The 14,890-nt window shown below is 32.4% G+C and overlaps 2 protein-coding genes across 2 annotated transcripts; one reads left to right on the plus strand and one right to left on the minus strand.

The window, feature by feature from the left end:
• Positions 1–5,248: 5,248 nt before the first annotated feature.
• On the minus strand, positions 5,249–6,644 carry LOC110023835 (myb family transcription factor EFM-like). The gene is made up of 5 exons (XM_020723445.1): positions 6,328–6,644; positions 6,064–6,221; positions 5,728–5,971; positions 5,535–5,611; positions 5,249–5,415 (listed from the first exon to the last, which is right to left on the minus strand). Exons 1-5 carry the CDS (start codon positions 6,485–6,487, stop codon positions 5,338–5,340), a joined length of 717 nt encoding a protein of 238 aa, XP_020579104.1. The 5' UTR covers positions 6,488–6,644; the 3' UTR covers positions 5,249–5,337.
• Positions 6,645–8,533: 1,889 nt separating this feature from the next.
• LOC110023844 lies at positions 8,534–9,779 on the plus strand. Its single transcript, XM_020723455.1, has 4 exons — positions 8,534–8,595; positions 8,678–8,862; positions 9,160–9,320; positions 9,404–9,779. The coding sequence occupies exons 1-4, from the start codon at positions 8,534–8,536 to the stop codon at positions 9,473–9,475; spliced, it is 480 nt and encodes a 159-aa protein (XP_020579114.1). The 3' UTR covers positions 9,476–9,779.
• The last annotated feature ends 5,111 nt before the right edge of the window (positions 9,780–14,890 follow it).

Below are 14,890 nucleotides of genomic sequence, written 5' to 3' on the forward strand. Positions count from 1 at the left end.
TGTTTTGGAGTTGCATATATATATATATATATATATTCAATGTAACATATGATAAATGTCATGCATTAATTTCCATATGCTCCTTATGGTTGCCGGAAGACTTCCATTCACACAATGATAAGGACTCTTGTATCATGAGCAAGACATTATGTGTAGCTGATCGCACATCTGAATGATGGTCTCGATACAGACACACTGCCATGTATCGATCGGTAGTCCATCTGGATCATCTTTCGCGTGTTAGAGCACTGCAGACAATATTTCCTCCATATCAAGAGGTCCAAATTACATCATTTTTTATAACATAAATAATTTTCCTAAAAATTGACCTAATAAAAATAATTTGTTGTATTCACAGCTTTAAATTAAATTAAAATATAAAAATTTACATAAATTCCACCCAATTCCTACATATTTACATTGCTAACACCCAAAGTTTGATGTTTAAATGTATAACATCTTGATGTCATAAATTATATGGATGAAATTATGCATCTCACTTATAAAATGACATATAGAAGAAATATATGGTATTTATGTAAATTCCTCCTAAATAATAATATACGTATTGATCTGTCCACGTATGTCCATTCAACCTGTCAGCTCAACATGGTATTAATTGACCATGAATTTTTAATTTTATAAATAATTTATTTAGATGTATTATTTTGACTTTATTTTTCATCGAATTTAGTTTTTTTTTTAATTATAATTATAATGAAGGTCTACTCTTGATAACATAAAATATGCTTATGGGAATTTAGTGGGGTAATTACATAAAGACCACCCCAAACTGATTATTTACAAATCAACCATCCTGTTTCATCTATTTTTGAAATTCCCACTCAAATATCAAAATTCATGGCAAAATCGCAATCCTCGTTTTTCATTTTTACCAAATTCTCAATAATTTGATCATGACACGTGTAAATATACATCAGTTCGCTAGATTAAAAGAAAACATCATTCCAATTAATTTGTAAATATCAAAATTGCAAATGTTCTATATGACCTTTTACATGCTCAAAAAGTCAAGAAAACATTAATTATAAAAATTTTTGGTAGCAATATATTTTATGTATTTAGGGTAGATATATAATTACCAAGGAATATTAAATATTTATAAAGATACCAAGAGCTTCTAGAAATGTAATAAAAATTGTTTTTTTTTTCTTCCGATAGCTGAATCTTCTCATGAAGAATCAATCAACCGGTCTTCCCAATTTAATATTAAAGTCATAATTAATTAGTTAATTAGTATCCCAACAGAAATTTGAATAAATAAGATTTTTTTTTTTTCATTTTTTTCATCAAAACTAATCCTTGCAATTAGGGGTGTAAGCGAGCCAAACACGAGCGAGATCAGGCTTATCTCGTTAATAAAGTACTAATGTTCGTGTTCGGCTTATTTATATTTCAAACAAAAAAAATATGTTCGTTTTCGACAGGTTTGTTTGGAGCGAGATTTAAATCTTATTATTGAAATTCATACATCACTTAAATATAATTTAATATGCTTTTATTATATTTTTTTAATTAATAATTTTAATAAGAGTATAAATTTTTCTCAACATATTGTCAAATAAATAAATAAATATACATAAATACACAAACCGTTAGAACATACATAACCATACACTATTTTACCGCCGAACTTTTAGTTATCAGCTGCAACTGTTTTAGCGCTTCAGTTATAACCGCACGTTAGTTAAATGTTGGCGGCGGAGGGAGTTGTTGTATGTCTGCGCAAAGTGTGGTGGCGAGACAGCGGCGAAAGCGGACCAGTGAGAAGACGCAGGAGCTCGATCGTCTTATCCCCGGCGAAGAGTGGAAAGAATGGTGATTTGCATGTTCTGTTAGCTTCCCGACAATTCAACAGAGGTTTAATTTCTAAACCGTTGATTTCAAGCTCTACGGATTCATTTAATTCTGAACCGTTCATTTCAGATTCTATGGATTCGTTTATTCAGTCGTTTTTAAAGGAGGACAACAAGTGCTTTTCAGATATTTAACTGATGCATCATTTAAGTTGTTTACATTGTAATTAGTTGTGTTAATTATTAGCATTTGTAAACACATTAGTTATATAATTCAAATAAAATAATCCCTTGAGTGGTTAATTTGTAAATACGTATATTTCAGTGGTCTGTAAGTAATTGTGCTTTATTATTATAATTGCCAATTCAAATATTTATAATTTTTTTCTTCCTTTTTTTCTTAAATCATTTGAGAAAGAAATATAGTGGTTAATATTGCTTATGCTTCTTATTTTTTCTTTTAAAAATTAGTATTAGTTATTAATCAATAAGAAAATAAAAAATTAAACCGTTAAAACGGTGAATTTTAATAGATGAATCTTATATTTTTTTTTAAAAAAATTAGAATTCCGTATGTGAAATCATATATCAGTAACTCTCATTTTACAATTTAAATTCATTATTTATGAATTATCATTTTTAAGTAAAAGAATAAATAAAAAATAAAATAATATTTTAAGAAAATGAAAATTTATTAAGGAATATTTATAAGCTATGCTTACAATAAAGAATGAACTAGGGAATAGAGGTGATATATAAACCCAAATGTATTCTCAAATTGGCTAGTAGTTAGTCATTGGGCTCGAAAAAGTCATTGGGTTGGTCCGTATGGTCTAGAGATGGCTTAGGATCCCCATAGGACCAGATTCATTCGCTTGTCAAGTCAATCTGGAACCTAGCTAGCTGGTCGACTTAGGATCTGCATAGGACCAAGTTGGGGTTCAACTTGAGCTCATTCCAAGAGATCATCTCCGTGCCTAAGTGAATGAATTTGTCCATGTTGTATAGACAAAGCGGCTCACCAAAGAGGCTAACTTCTGAACAGAATCCGAGCAGTCATTTATTAGAGAAAGTGGTGAAGGAGGTTTTAGAAACATCAAATCTGGATATTGCCAAAGGAAGCCTATTGAAGGATATCAAGGAATAGAAATTGCGAAGAAGCAACCGAAGATGCATATTATAAATATGCATGATGTATGCAGAATGAATCACATGCACATGAGAATTGAAGATTAAAAAAAGAGATTTGAGAATTTGTAAGAAAACTGAAATTTTTAGACCTGTCCCCAAGGAGGAAGTAAAATAAAGAAAGAAGTTTTCTGCTTGAATTACCACAACTACGTTTTCTTGCAACAAAAAAGAGCTTTATCCAGTTTCTTTGTTTATCTTGTATGATGATGTAACTCAAGAACTGATTTATGCAAATTTTTAGTTTTATATGTTACTTTTGTTTTTTTATTTAGAAAAGTAATTGCTCCATATATTTTTGAACTTTGGTAATTTTTAATTATTTCGATAATCGATAATGAAAATAATTGTCAAAAACTAGGACACACGAACAATTCTAATAAAGGAGACGTACAGTGTGGCACAGTTCTAACACATCATATATCATATAAAAATTTTTGATTTAAATAATGTTTTAAAAAAAGATGACATGCGTGGAGCACGCATGTTGAGCACATATGTCATAATTTAAGGAATTAAAATTTTCAAAAAAATATTTTTAGGATTAAAAATAAAAAAATATATTTTTAGATAAAATTTAATGAAGATTTTTTACATTATATAACATTTTTATCTTCCAGTGCTATTTTAGAGCAAAGAACAATATTTTGGGCACTTTATATGTAAATATGTAAGTTAAGATGTGCAATGTGTAATATTAAAAGTTTTGAGTGATATATATGTAAATCCCCATTAATAAAAAAAAAGTCATACGATGTGTTGTTAAGCTTAATCAAGATTACTAAATACAATTTTAATATTTAATAATCTATCAAGATCACCACCAATATTATTATGAATTAATAAATAAACTCCATGAGCAAAGCTGAAAAGCATGTTTCCAACAGTAGATGATGTAACCTAAAAGAGTAATTTCTAAATAAAATAAACTCTGTAAGTAAAAATAACAGTGAGATGCGCACCTAACCGCCATTAATGCACACAACAACTTTAGCTTGAAGGTCGCCGGAGTCACCACGGCGGCCGGAGGCGGAATTTACAGAGGATTCCGACGAGAATAAGAAGCGAGCAGCGAAGAAGAAGAATTATGAAAACCCATTAATTATTCTAAATAATGTTTAATTAATAATAAAAAAACTGTTTTTTTTAGAAAAATTATATCTGAAAATCAAAACCTTATTAATAAATATAATTCGCAGCTCAAATATGACTAAAATCATCAAAATCTGTAAATCGCAAGCTGCAGGGAAGGAATCCATACAGCAATACAAGCACAGATGATCTAATTCAGATCACAATTATCATCATTATTGAGATATAAACATGGATGATCAAAGGCAGCGCAGAGATTGAAACCCTAGAAACCATAAGCCAATCCCCCAAGCTCAGCCATGAACCTTCCCCTGCGTGTAAATGTAATCAATGTGAGCCGTAAGGGTTCTCCTCATCAGACATTCTTCTTCCCCATCACCATCGCAGCTCAAATCCACTTTCTCTCCCTCAAAACCCTTATAAAAGTCATATCTTTTTAGAAACAGTTGAAGAAGAGAAAAAAAAGATTTTTTATTTCTACGAATCACCTGAGCGGGGCTGGGTTTTGCTGCGCAGTGACGACGGGCTGCATCTGTTAAGGGGAGAAAGAAGATGAGGGTAATAAGGATGAAGACGACGGCTGCTCTAGCCATGGGAAGTTGGTGAAATTGAAAGGTTTTGCAGTAGAGGGAGAGAGAGACAGAGGGAAGGGAGGAGAGAGAACTCTTTTCTGGTTTCTTTTGAGACAACTTTACACAGTTCTTATGCATTTAAATATAATATTTCTTAAAATTAATCAGAAAATTTAAATGCACGCCACACAGTTCTTATGCATTTACAAATCTAACACTTACAAAGACTAATATTTACATTCATTTCTCTTTGGCATTAAGAATTTAAATATGAAATGCTGTATTTTCATTTTTAACAATTTCACGTATTACATTTTTTTCAAAAGATTCAATCATTGGGATTAATGCAGGATAGTATAAGATCTTCTCCCGTGGACTATTATCGCCTCACTCAAAATGTGAATACTATTCAAATATTTTAAGGGAATATTTACATACATACCACTCGATCTTTATGTATTTACATATCTTTCACCTAATTTACTTCAATTTTTAAATATATAACAATTTATTTATTTATGCATAAACAGAATTATTTTATTTCTTAAAAAAAATTAACATAGATTTGGTGGCTAAGACTATAAACTATATACATTAGATGTTTGATAAGTAAAAGTCCAGTGCAAGTCAGCTGATAGACTCTCTGAGATGAAGTAAAAATATAAGTACTATGCTGGCTGAAGGGTTCCCTGTAGTGAAATAAACTGACGAGAATTTTGCATTCTTCTGTTATGTAACTTGTATTTCTGAAACATTAGAAGATAACTTTGGAGAATTAGACATTATAAAAATTATATTTTTACAAATTTTTCTTTGTGGTGTAAAAATGGAAAAATACTATTCGATTGAAAAATTTTGGATTTACCTGTAAATGAATTTTCACATCATTATTTTTTAGCCCACGAACCATCATTCTTTCTCTAATTTGTTTTGGAGTTGCAGCTGAAAAAATATAATAAGCTATAATTATGTCACATTCCAATTGAATTCAATAAAAAAAAGTAAGAATTTAATTTTTTTTCTTTTCCTGCATAATTCATTAAAATATTAATTTTTACCACTAAGTTCCTGCAATGTAGCCACAAAATGTCGGTGAAGCTCCGACGACCAACGGCGACGTGTTTTTCTCTTTTTCTGTCGGATTCGATTTTCATCGTCGTTCGACATTGTAGTGTCTGTTGGGGCGGAGTTCGTCAGAGAAGAATCAGGCCACGAAGTCTGTACATTATTTTCTTCATTCGTGATCAAAAAATCTTCATTACTGCTTTGAGATTCTACACACGCATCATTGTCATTCTCCATCTGTGAAAACTCACTTTTAATGCAAATACACAAGATAACAAAGAAATGAAAGAAAAAAAAAGAAATTATTTTTAGTTTTTACATAAAAATACCTCGTAAAAATCGTTTATTAAATTGCTATTATGCTCATTACAGTTAGTGTTCCAATTTTGGTCGTAACTTATCCAATCCATCTCGACCACACTGTGCTCCCATTCCATGTCTTCATGCTCAACTTTTTCTTCACATTCTTGTTTTAGTTGATCAATCACTAGCAAAAATAACAAATTAATTAAAAAGAAGCAAACAAATTTTCATAAAGAGAATTAATAGAGATTGCAGATAAAATTAAAGGAGTAAGGATTTTAGGATTGCACCATCATTGAGGAGAATCATGCATAGAGGAAGCTCTCCTCCGAACGCTTGGATTTTGCGGCGCTCTTCTTCCAGTGGGTTGATCAAACACTTCATCTGTAATTTATTCTTCAAAATGTAGCCCATGGATTCGAGACCGACTCTAACAATTTGCTCTCCCATTTCTCAAAAAAGGTTTAATTTTAAAATTACAACTTCACAAAGAAACGAAGAACGGAGAATTATCAAAGGATGTTAAAGAATCAGGAAGATTAACTTCAAATTGGAACTTGGGAAGAGGAGAGGAAGCACAGAGAGTTTAAAAATGGATTTTAATGAATAAGAGAGATTAATGTGAAGTGAGGGCGGTAGAGAAGAGTCCTGGTTAAATGGGAGGAGGAATTAGTTTAGTTAGCAACAAATGTGCAACTAAATTCTGAATAGTTCAGTGGATTAGTCCCGAATTATTATAAATTTTTTTTATAATAATTTTAATTAGATATAATTAATTTGATGTTTAGAACTATTGTCCATTGCAGTTTGAATTTATATTATTAATATTATATTAATAAAAAATTATGCATACAAATAAAAGTCCAACATTTCAATTTTATTGATTAAATCAAACATTATTTATTTATTTACAAATTTTGTGTTATAAACCTATTCATGAAAATGTTTATTTCACATTTAAAAAGATAATGATGGTATTAATTTTTATGTTATACTAAAAAAATAAATGATATGCATGTAAACATGAATGCTTAAGTGCTATATAAGTAAATCTATAAACATTATTGTACATAAATGTTGATATTCTTTAGTTCATCATATAGCAATTTTCTTAAGAGAGTTAACCCACAAAAAAGGAGGTAACACACACCTCTAATTTATAGGTAGAGCTCTTTCAAGCTGAGCTATAATTGACTCAAAATCACTGGGCTTGAAATTTGCTGGAATAGATTTCATGTCACTCGAGATCGACTCGTGGCTCGTCATGTTTAATTTCAAGCAGAGTCGACTCGAAATTGAATTGAGCACATTCCATATCAAAATCAAATTGAGTTAGATTCAAATCGAGTTATTTGGATCTATTTCAGCCCGGAATCGGCTTGATCCTACTCAAAAACTGGAACTAAATGGCTCAACTGATTTATGCAAATTTTTAGTTTTATATGTCACTTGTGTTTTTTATTTAGAAAATTAATCGCTCCATCTATTTTTGACCTTTTGCAATTTTTAATTATTTTGACAATCAATAATGAAAACAATTGTCAGAAATTATGACACACTAACAATTCGAATAAATGAGACATACAGTACGACACGATGCTAACACATCATATATCATATAAAAATATATGATTTAAATAATATTTTAAAAAAGATGGCATGCTCAATGAATTAAAATTTTCAAAAAAAATATTTTTAAGATTAAACAAAAAATATTTTTTTACATAAAATTTAATGAAGATTTTTTACATAAAAAGATGGTGTGCCCAGCAGCATAGTCTTGTTCTATCGACTTGAGCTCCTCGTCTGGAGATCAACGTCGATGGTCAAAATAGAATAATCAATTAGTGAAGCCAAGTCGATCGAGTCAGTCCTAAGAACCTGAAGATCATCAAAGGCCGACCATCAACCTCAATTCAGCACAGTTGGATGAGAAGATCTTACTTAACCAAAACCCAATAATTTTAATTGACTGTGATAGAGGATAGCCAAATCATAAGCCCATGCATATAAAATACAAAAAATATCATGTAACACCCTCGTTAAAGTAGAGAAAAACACGTGACTTCACATATTGTATTTCCTCCTCTATAAATAAAAGAATCATTTTATGAGAAAAAAATCTTTTTATAAGACTCGTTACTGTTCATTATTGTGCATCTCTCTGTGTCTCTCTCTTCTGTCATACACTTTATTCCTTAGAAGTGATTCACAAAACAGAATGTAAAAAATTTTGCAAGTAATAATTTTTTTGTACGTAAGTCTCGTATTTTTATATTAGGATATTTACATGAATATCACACAAGTCATATGCATTTAAATATTTAATACTTAAATTTTCATATTTACATTTATATCACTCAAATCTTTGCTATTACTATTTATTTTTTTGAAGTGAAATAAAAAAAATTTATGCCACTAAAATGCTAGAAATAAAAATATAAAAACTAGTGTTAAGACTTAATATATGTAGTACATATGAATTGTGGGACATATATGTCCATTTCTAATTTATATTTTGCTAATTGTTGGGCCTCAGCCATTCCGGCCTTACTTGGGTATTGTAGATTCAAGCTGCCCTGTGCCAGCACCGCCTTTGCTCTGTTTCCACTTCCCCGCCCTCTCCTGATCGAAACTCAGGTCCCTCCCTCTCCTCTCCCGGCTTCGCTCAAAACCATGGCCTTCTTCACCGAACGCTCACGATACAGTCGCAGTTAAATCTAGCGGGGAAGAAGGCAACCATGGTATCGCGGCTTACAAAGACCTTCAAAACTCTCATCTTTCGCCGCCTTCTGGTCCGCACCTACCAGAAACCATTGAGGAAGGTAACCCTCCTCTTTCTCCCACTTTCTCTCTCTCTCTCCCTCTCTTCTTCCGCGCACTTTAGCTTCTATAACTTCCGTAAATCCGTCTACCATCTGGAAACCCCCTCGCCAGTTCTCTCTCCCATGTCTACACCTCTTCGGCCGCTCCGGCCTCCTCCTCGTCGGCGTTTTTATCCCCCGGATTCGCCTCTTCACACCTTTCCTAGCTCAAGCTGCGGCCTTTTTTGGGCGGAAAGAAGACCAAAATAGAATCTTAAAACTCCTTCCTTTCCTTATCATTCTTGTGCTGCTAAGTAGGCTTTCTTCAAATCACATCTCGGAGGCCGAGGCATCACCTTGATATCTCAGAACAAGGCTATAATGTGATGTATAAGGATGTGGATATGGTTTGGCTTTCCGATCCTTTCCCTTATCTAGAAGGGCACCATGACATTTACTTCACCGATGATATGGCTGTGGTATGTTCTTCATTTCTTTGTTTTCTTGTGACGTATCAGTGATGAGGAAAGTGCTAATTTTTATTAATCTTTGCAACTAAAAGGTGAAGCCTTTGAATCATTCTCTTGGCTTGCCACAACCCGGGAAGAAAGGCAGAACATATATTTTGAGATAAGCCCATCCAGGTCCAACCCCCTTTAATGAATCCTTGCAGGTGGATATGTATTTTCTCCCTCAGGTTGCTTTCCCATCAGGAGGTCTCTACTTCAAAAATGAAACATGAGTCAAGGCAACTCAAGGGAAGCATGTGATCATTCACAACAACTATATTACTGGCTTTGATGAGAGGATTAAATTTTTTTTGTGATTCCAGGCTCTAGTTGGCTGATAATTATGCTCGTGAGTCACTGCTTGGATGAATATGTTAAAAAGATGAATCTTTGCCCATTTGTTTGCAAAATGTAGCTGCGGATTTCGTTTTTCAATCTAAATGATTCATTTCATATCACGTTGTAAAAATTTTGAGGTATCTCACATTCTAAAATATTTTTTAATGAAATGGTAAATTGTATGGTTTGCTTAAAATTATTATATTTTAGAAAGACTTACATACACACCACTAAATTGCTATATATATATATTATATATATATAAGAAATGGCCAGAGGCTATTATACGAGCCCCCAACCACTCCTAATGTGCTAACTATTCGAGTACCACCCTCCATATAGCGACCTTCACCAGAGGGGAATTCAAACCCCCGATCTCAGAGGACTTAAAGCTGACATCGGAGATTCCAATAATCAGGTCAGGGAATGTGGGACCAATTGCTATATATTTATATATGTAACACCAAAACTTCAATGGTTACATACATACCCATGCATGAAAAGTTGTTGTTCACTCTTTAAAAGTTAAAATGGTGGTATTTCTTATGTGATATGAAAGATATGCAAGTCAAAATGGTGGTTTCTTATGAAAGATATGGTTGTTCACTCTATTTGACATATTCACACTATATATCTTATTGACATTTGTCATTTGGTCTACTATATAACTCTTTTTAACATTTCTCATTACCCTATTGCTAGTTTTTTTAGATTTTTGTCTCATTCCACATCTTTGTGTGTGTATTCAGCAGGTATTTTGTTGCTCAATGGCATACATATGTTTATTATGACTTGTGGATTATTTTATAGGAATCACAAAATTTTTATTTAGATTTACTTGATGAGTATTAACTCCTAAATTTGGAGTAAATTTGTGTAAGTCAAGCTACATTGATGGAAATTTGCATGTTCAGGAAGCATTACATCAATCAACGATCAGGGTAGAGCTTATTTATTTGGGGATTTACATACTTACCACATAATTCTTTATAATTTACGTATCTAACACCTAAAGTTTGCCCTAAAGTTTGCTTTTTAAAGTGCCTACTCCTTAAAACTACAAAACACATCAGATTTACCACCCAGCGTAACTCTATTTGATAGAAACAGCAGCGCATTGTCTTCCTCGTCGTGCTCCTTGACAGGGACGGTGGAGGTGAGTTCACTGAAATTGACGAAAAGCTACTGCTGTAAAGAGTTTTCTGTTTGAGTCTCCTCCTATCTTCCCTTGAAGCTATCTTCTTTTCGTCCATGTCAGAGAGTAGTTGTTGCCAGAGGAAGGCAGGACCGGTTTCTGATCATGATTTGGTTCTCATGGCTATTGATTTTTTGTGTATAGCTACATGATGGGGGGAGAAAGCACAACCGTAATCATGAGTGCAAGTTCTGTTTGCACGAGTAAGATTAATTAATTCGACATTTCATTATCAGTTGAGGCTGCTCTGGTGGGGTAACATTTTCGCATTCATTTTTCTAAAGTTTTAATACTAACCTTGATAATTGAAACTTGGTTTGATGTTGGCATTGATGATTCTTTGCTATGCTTTGACAAGTTTTCATATTTACCATATATGATGCAAGGGTTTGCGTTTGTTATGTTATACAAATCTAAGGGACAGATATGGTGCCTCACATTCAATGGCTAGAACTTTTAGGCAACATATCTTCGAATCATTGAGATCTTTCCATTGCATTTGATTAGATCATTGAATATTTTTGTTTACAGGGTGTTAAGCCACATCTTTCTACTTACGTACATTTGCAGCCATTGTTCTGAATCTCATATCCTATCAGTAAGCAAAATTCAACAGCCTTCAGGATTGCATAAAAATTCAAATTTTTTTCCAGTACTAACCACAAAAACAGTTGTTTTCATTAGCATTATGTTAATCATCATATCACATTGCTACCCAACTCCAAACTAAAGAATGTTTCAATAGGACATGCAGGATTCTAGAACATATGTCTTAGTGAAAATTTGAGCGAAAAACTGGTTCCCGACATGCTGGATTCTGGAATCATGTCTTTTCTCCTCTCTAATTCTCATGGTTATAGAGAAAGATCACAAATGGTGATTTTGTATCTACCATTGAGCTTTACATTAGCTCTCAGTGGCTAACAAATTCCCATTCCATTAATGGGTGAATGTTCGGATGTTTTCATTATTATTATTGTTATTGTTTATGCAAAGTTGTATTTGCAAGCTAGCTACCATGAAATACAAATTGTTGAAGGAGATGTTAAGACAACCTACAAAACGCATAAAGGCCGCCTTGAATTCTTGGTTATACCATTCGGGTTGTCAAGAGCACCCATTATTTTTCGAGAAGTATGGATAATATTCTCAAGCATTTTCTATGCCATTGGGTTTGATATTGTTTATTGACTTTCTTATCTATCGTAAGTCATTTTAAAAGCATCTTATAATTTTGCACATTGTTTTGAAACATCTTCGTGCAAAAATGTTGTATATTGAAACGAGCAACTTTGTTTTTACAAGTTAAAAGATCGAGTATTTGGGATATATTGTTGCTTACTCGGATGTTTCATTTGTTCTATCAAAGATCCAAACAATTTTAGCTTTGTCTAAACCCCAAAATTTTAAAAAAACTGTCACAACTTGGAATTAACTAAGGGAATAAAAGATCGGACAGTGAGAATTAAATTTTTTATATTCGTCTACAATTTAATAAATGAAAGAGCCGCTAATTAAATTAAATTAAAGCAATATATTTAAAATTATCTCATTATTGGACGTTTGCGTCTTCTATAAGTGTTATCTCTTATAACACTTATCGGTAATTTCTTAATTAACTTAAAAATTTAGTTTAAAATAACAATGAACTAAATAAACCACTGAATACTCATACTTATAAACCACAATATTAAAGTAGAAAAGAAATCAATATACATATCAATCAAGCTTTTAAAAAATATTTGATGTTATTTAAAGAATTTTAGTATATCAATAACATATTAATATCATTATATATTTGTACAACCGTCAGAGAAGCTGATTCATAATCATACAAACAACAAAGTTCCTTCGAATGGGATGTTCATGCAATACAAGGATGTATGTTCATTTAGAGTAAAAACCGGAGTGGCTCTAATTTGGTAATTACATAATGTTTCTTTCTTTGACAAAATATTATGTTCCGGAATGCTACTTGCACTTATGTTCATCTACTCTACAAAATTATCAGACAGTCTTCAAATGCTAGGATCATATACATGCAGACTAATATAGCATTATTGTTCACTCTTATGCTTTCAAACAATAAGAGGATTCCATTCTACCCCAATCATGGGTCATGGTAGATTTAAGCACTATGCTCACGCAGTTGCCGCCACCGCCACCGTCACCGCCACCGTCACCGCCACCGTCCGAGAAAAAGATGAAGGAGATTAGGTCAGTGTGAGAGCTACTTAATAACATTAATAATGTTGAATTCTATTTTATTAGTGAAATTATACCTAATGATAGAGCAAGCGAATGTGGAGATACTGAAATGAATAGATTCGCCAACAATTAGTATTACAATTATTCTTAATTTATTTGCTTTTGAATTATTGTTATTAAGATCTATTCTATATTATGAAGTCAAAACAAAATTTTAAAAAGTCAACCCGATTCAATTTCAATATTTTTTTAATTATAAAAATAGAAAGAATTCTACTATAGAACAATACATAGAATTTAATAAAAAACTTGATGCTATTTATATTTGAATTATGATGTCAAAATCAACAAATAATTACATCTAAATCAACCCGTGACGCATACTCGACCAATTGATTGGTCTCCACAACCCTTCAGGTCGGAGATTCGAATCTCCTCTAGCACAGTTGATCTTAAGGAGGTGGTACTCAAATTATTAGTGATATGAGGGATGGTTAGAGGCTCGTATAACCTTCTGTATATCTAATTCCAAATTCGATAATCACATAACACATCAATATCTCAACCAAGCTTTTGAATTTTGAATTTCCAACTAAATAATTGAATTTTGGTGCATTAACATACATTCCCCCCAATTCCTATCTATTTATATATCTAACTCCAAAATATTGCTTTTTAGATTTAAATCCACTCAATTATCTCGAATCTCATAAAAAAATATCATCATTTTTAATTTTAAAAAGTGAAATATCATTTTCATGCATAGATAAGATCACGTGTATGTAAAAATTGAAGTTTAAATATTACATATGTAGGGTTTATTTGAGGCGGCAGTGCGGTGGAGGTACGACATCACATCACAGTTTTATCTATTCAGTTAAATTGTGTTTTAAAAGTTTTTTCGAAAAGCACGCTGAAATTTGAGTTTTCCCACTACTTCTGGCTAGGTACAACGACAATTATTTAGTTTCTGTTTGAATTAAAAAAAAAAAAACTGTAATAATCATCACAATTTTTCGAAAATCGAATTATTATTTAACAGCTTTACAATTCTTTTTAAAATAAGCTTCAACTGCCACCCATAATAACATGAGAATTTTGTGGTATATATGTAAAATTTCTTTATTTTTTATTTAAAACGTTTTTTTTATTTGGAATAAAAAATAACGTTTTAAAATTTTAGCTTAAAAATTAAATATTTTTCAAAAAACAGTTAAATGATTATTTTAATGTCGAACTTAAAAATAAATATAAAAAAATAAAATCATTTTCTAATATTTATATTATTTTATTTATAAGTAAGTACCAGAGACAAGTGGGGCCCACCATAAATTCTTGGCACGGATGGCTTACGGCAGAAGACTTGGCTGTCCCGTGTCCACGCGTCAATTCTAGCTGATGTAGCCGCGGCTGTGACGTTTCCGTGGAGCGACGTGTCACGGACTAACTTTCGTCAAGTCACCCGTGCGGCTTTAGCGCTCTCTCTTAGCACTAAATCAGCCTAATCACTCACAACACTGGACTTAGCAGCCCCAAGCACTCTTAAGAAGAAGAATAGAGAGAAATGAATAATTAGCACTTGAATACTAGAATGCTTTGATTCAATGCTTGGGTGGAGGTGACAAGTGGTATCAGAGCAGACTACTGCCTGCCAGGTGTGTGGACTCTCCATGGTCCAGTGGGACCCTCGGTGGAGCCGATCCGTGACGAGGGCGTCACGTGAGTGGGTGGAGGAGAATGTCACGGACAAATAGTCCCACATCGGCTAGGGGGAGGGGCGAAAAGCAGGATTTAAGTC

The sequence above is a fragment of the Phalaenopsis equestris genome, unplaced genomic scaffold, assembly GCF_001263595.1.
Source record: "Phalaenopsis equestris unplaced genomic scaffold, ASM126359v1 Scaffold000233, whole genome shotgun sequence".
Classification (NCBI taxonomy): Eukaryota; Viridiplantae; Streptophyta; class Magnoliopsida; order Asparagales; family Orchidaceae; genus Phalaenopsis; species Phalaenopsis equestris.

Excerpts from the sequence above, each read along its gene's own strand:
- LOC110023835 (XM_020723445.1), bottom strand. The coding sequence starts at position 6,487 with ATGGGAGAGCAAATTGTTAGAGTCGGTCTCGAATCCATGGGCTACATT. Across the intron at positions 6,222-6,327 it reads CATGATTCTCCTCAATGATG|TGATTGATCAACTAAAACAA; the intron begins GTGCAATCCTAA and ends TATTTTTGCTAG. Across the intron at positions 5,612-5,727 it reads TACATTGCAGGAACTTAGTG|CTGCAACTCCAAAACAAATT; the intron begins GTAAAAATTAAT and ends ATATTTTTTCAG.
- LOC110023844 (XM_020723455.1), top strand. The coding sequence starts at position 8,534 with ATGTCCATTTCTAATTTATATTTTGCTAATTGTTGGGCCTCAGCCATT. Across the intron at positions 8,596-8,677 it reads GCCATTCCGGCCTTACTTGG|GTCCCTCCCTCTCCTCTCCC; the intron begins GTATTGTAGATT and ends ATCGAAACTCAG. Across the intron at positions 8,863-9,159 it reads ACCAGAAACCATTGAGGAAG|GCTTTCTTCAAATCACATCT; the intron begins GTAACCCTCCTC and ends GCTGCTAAGTAG.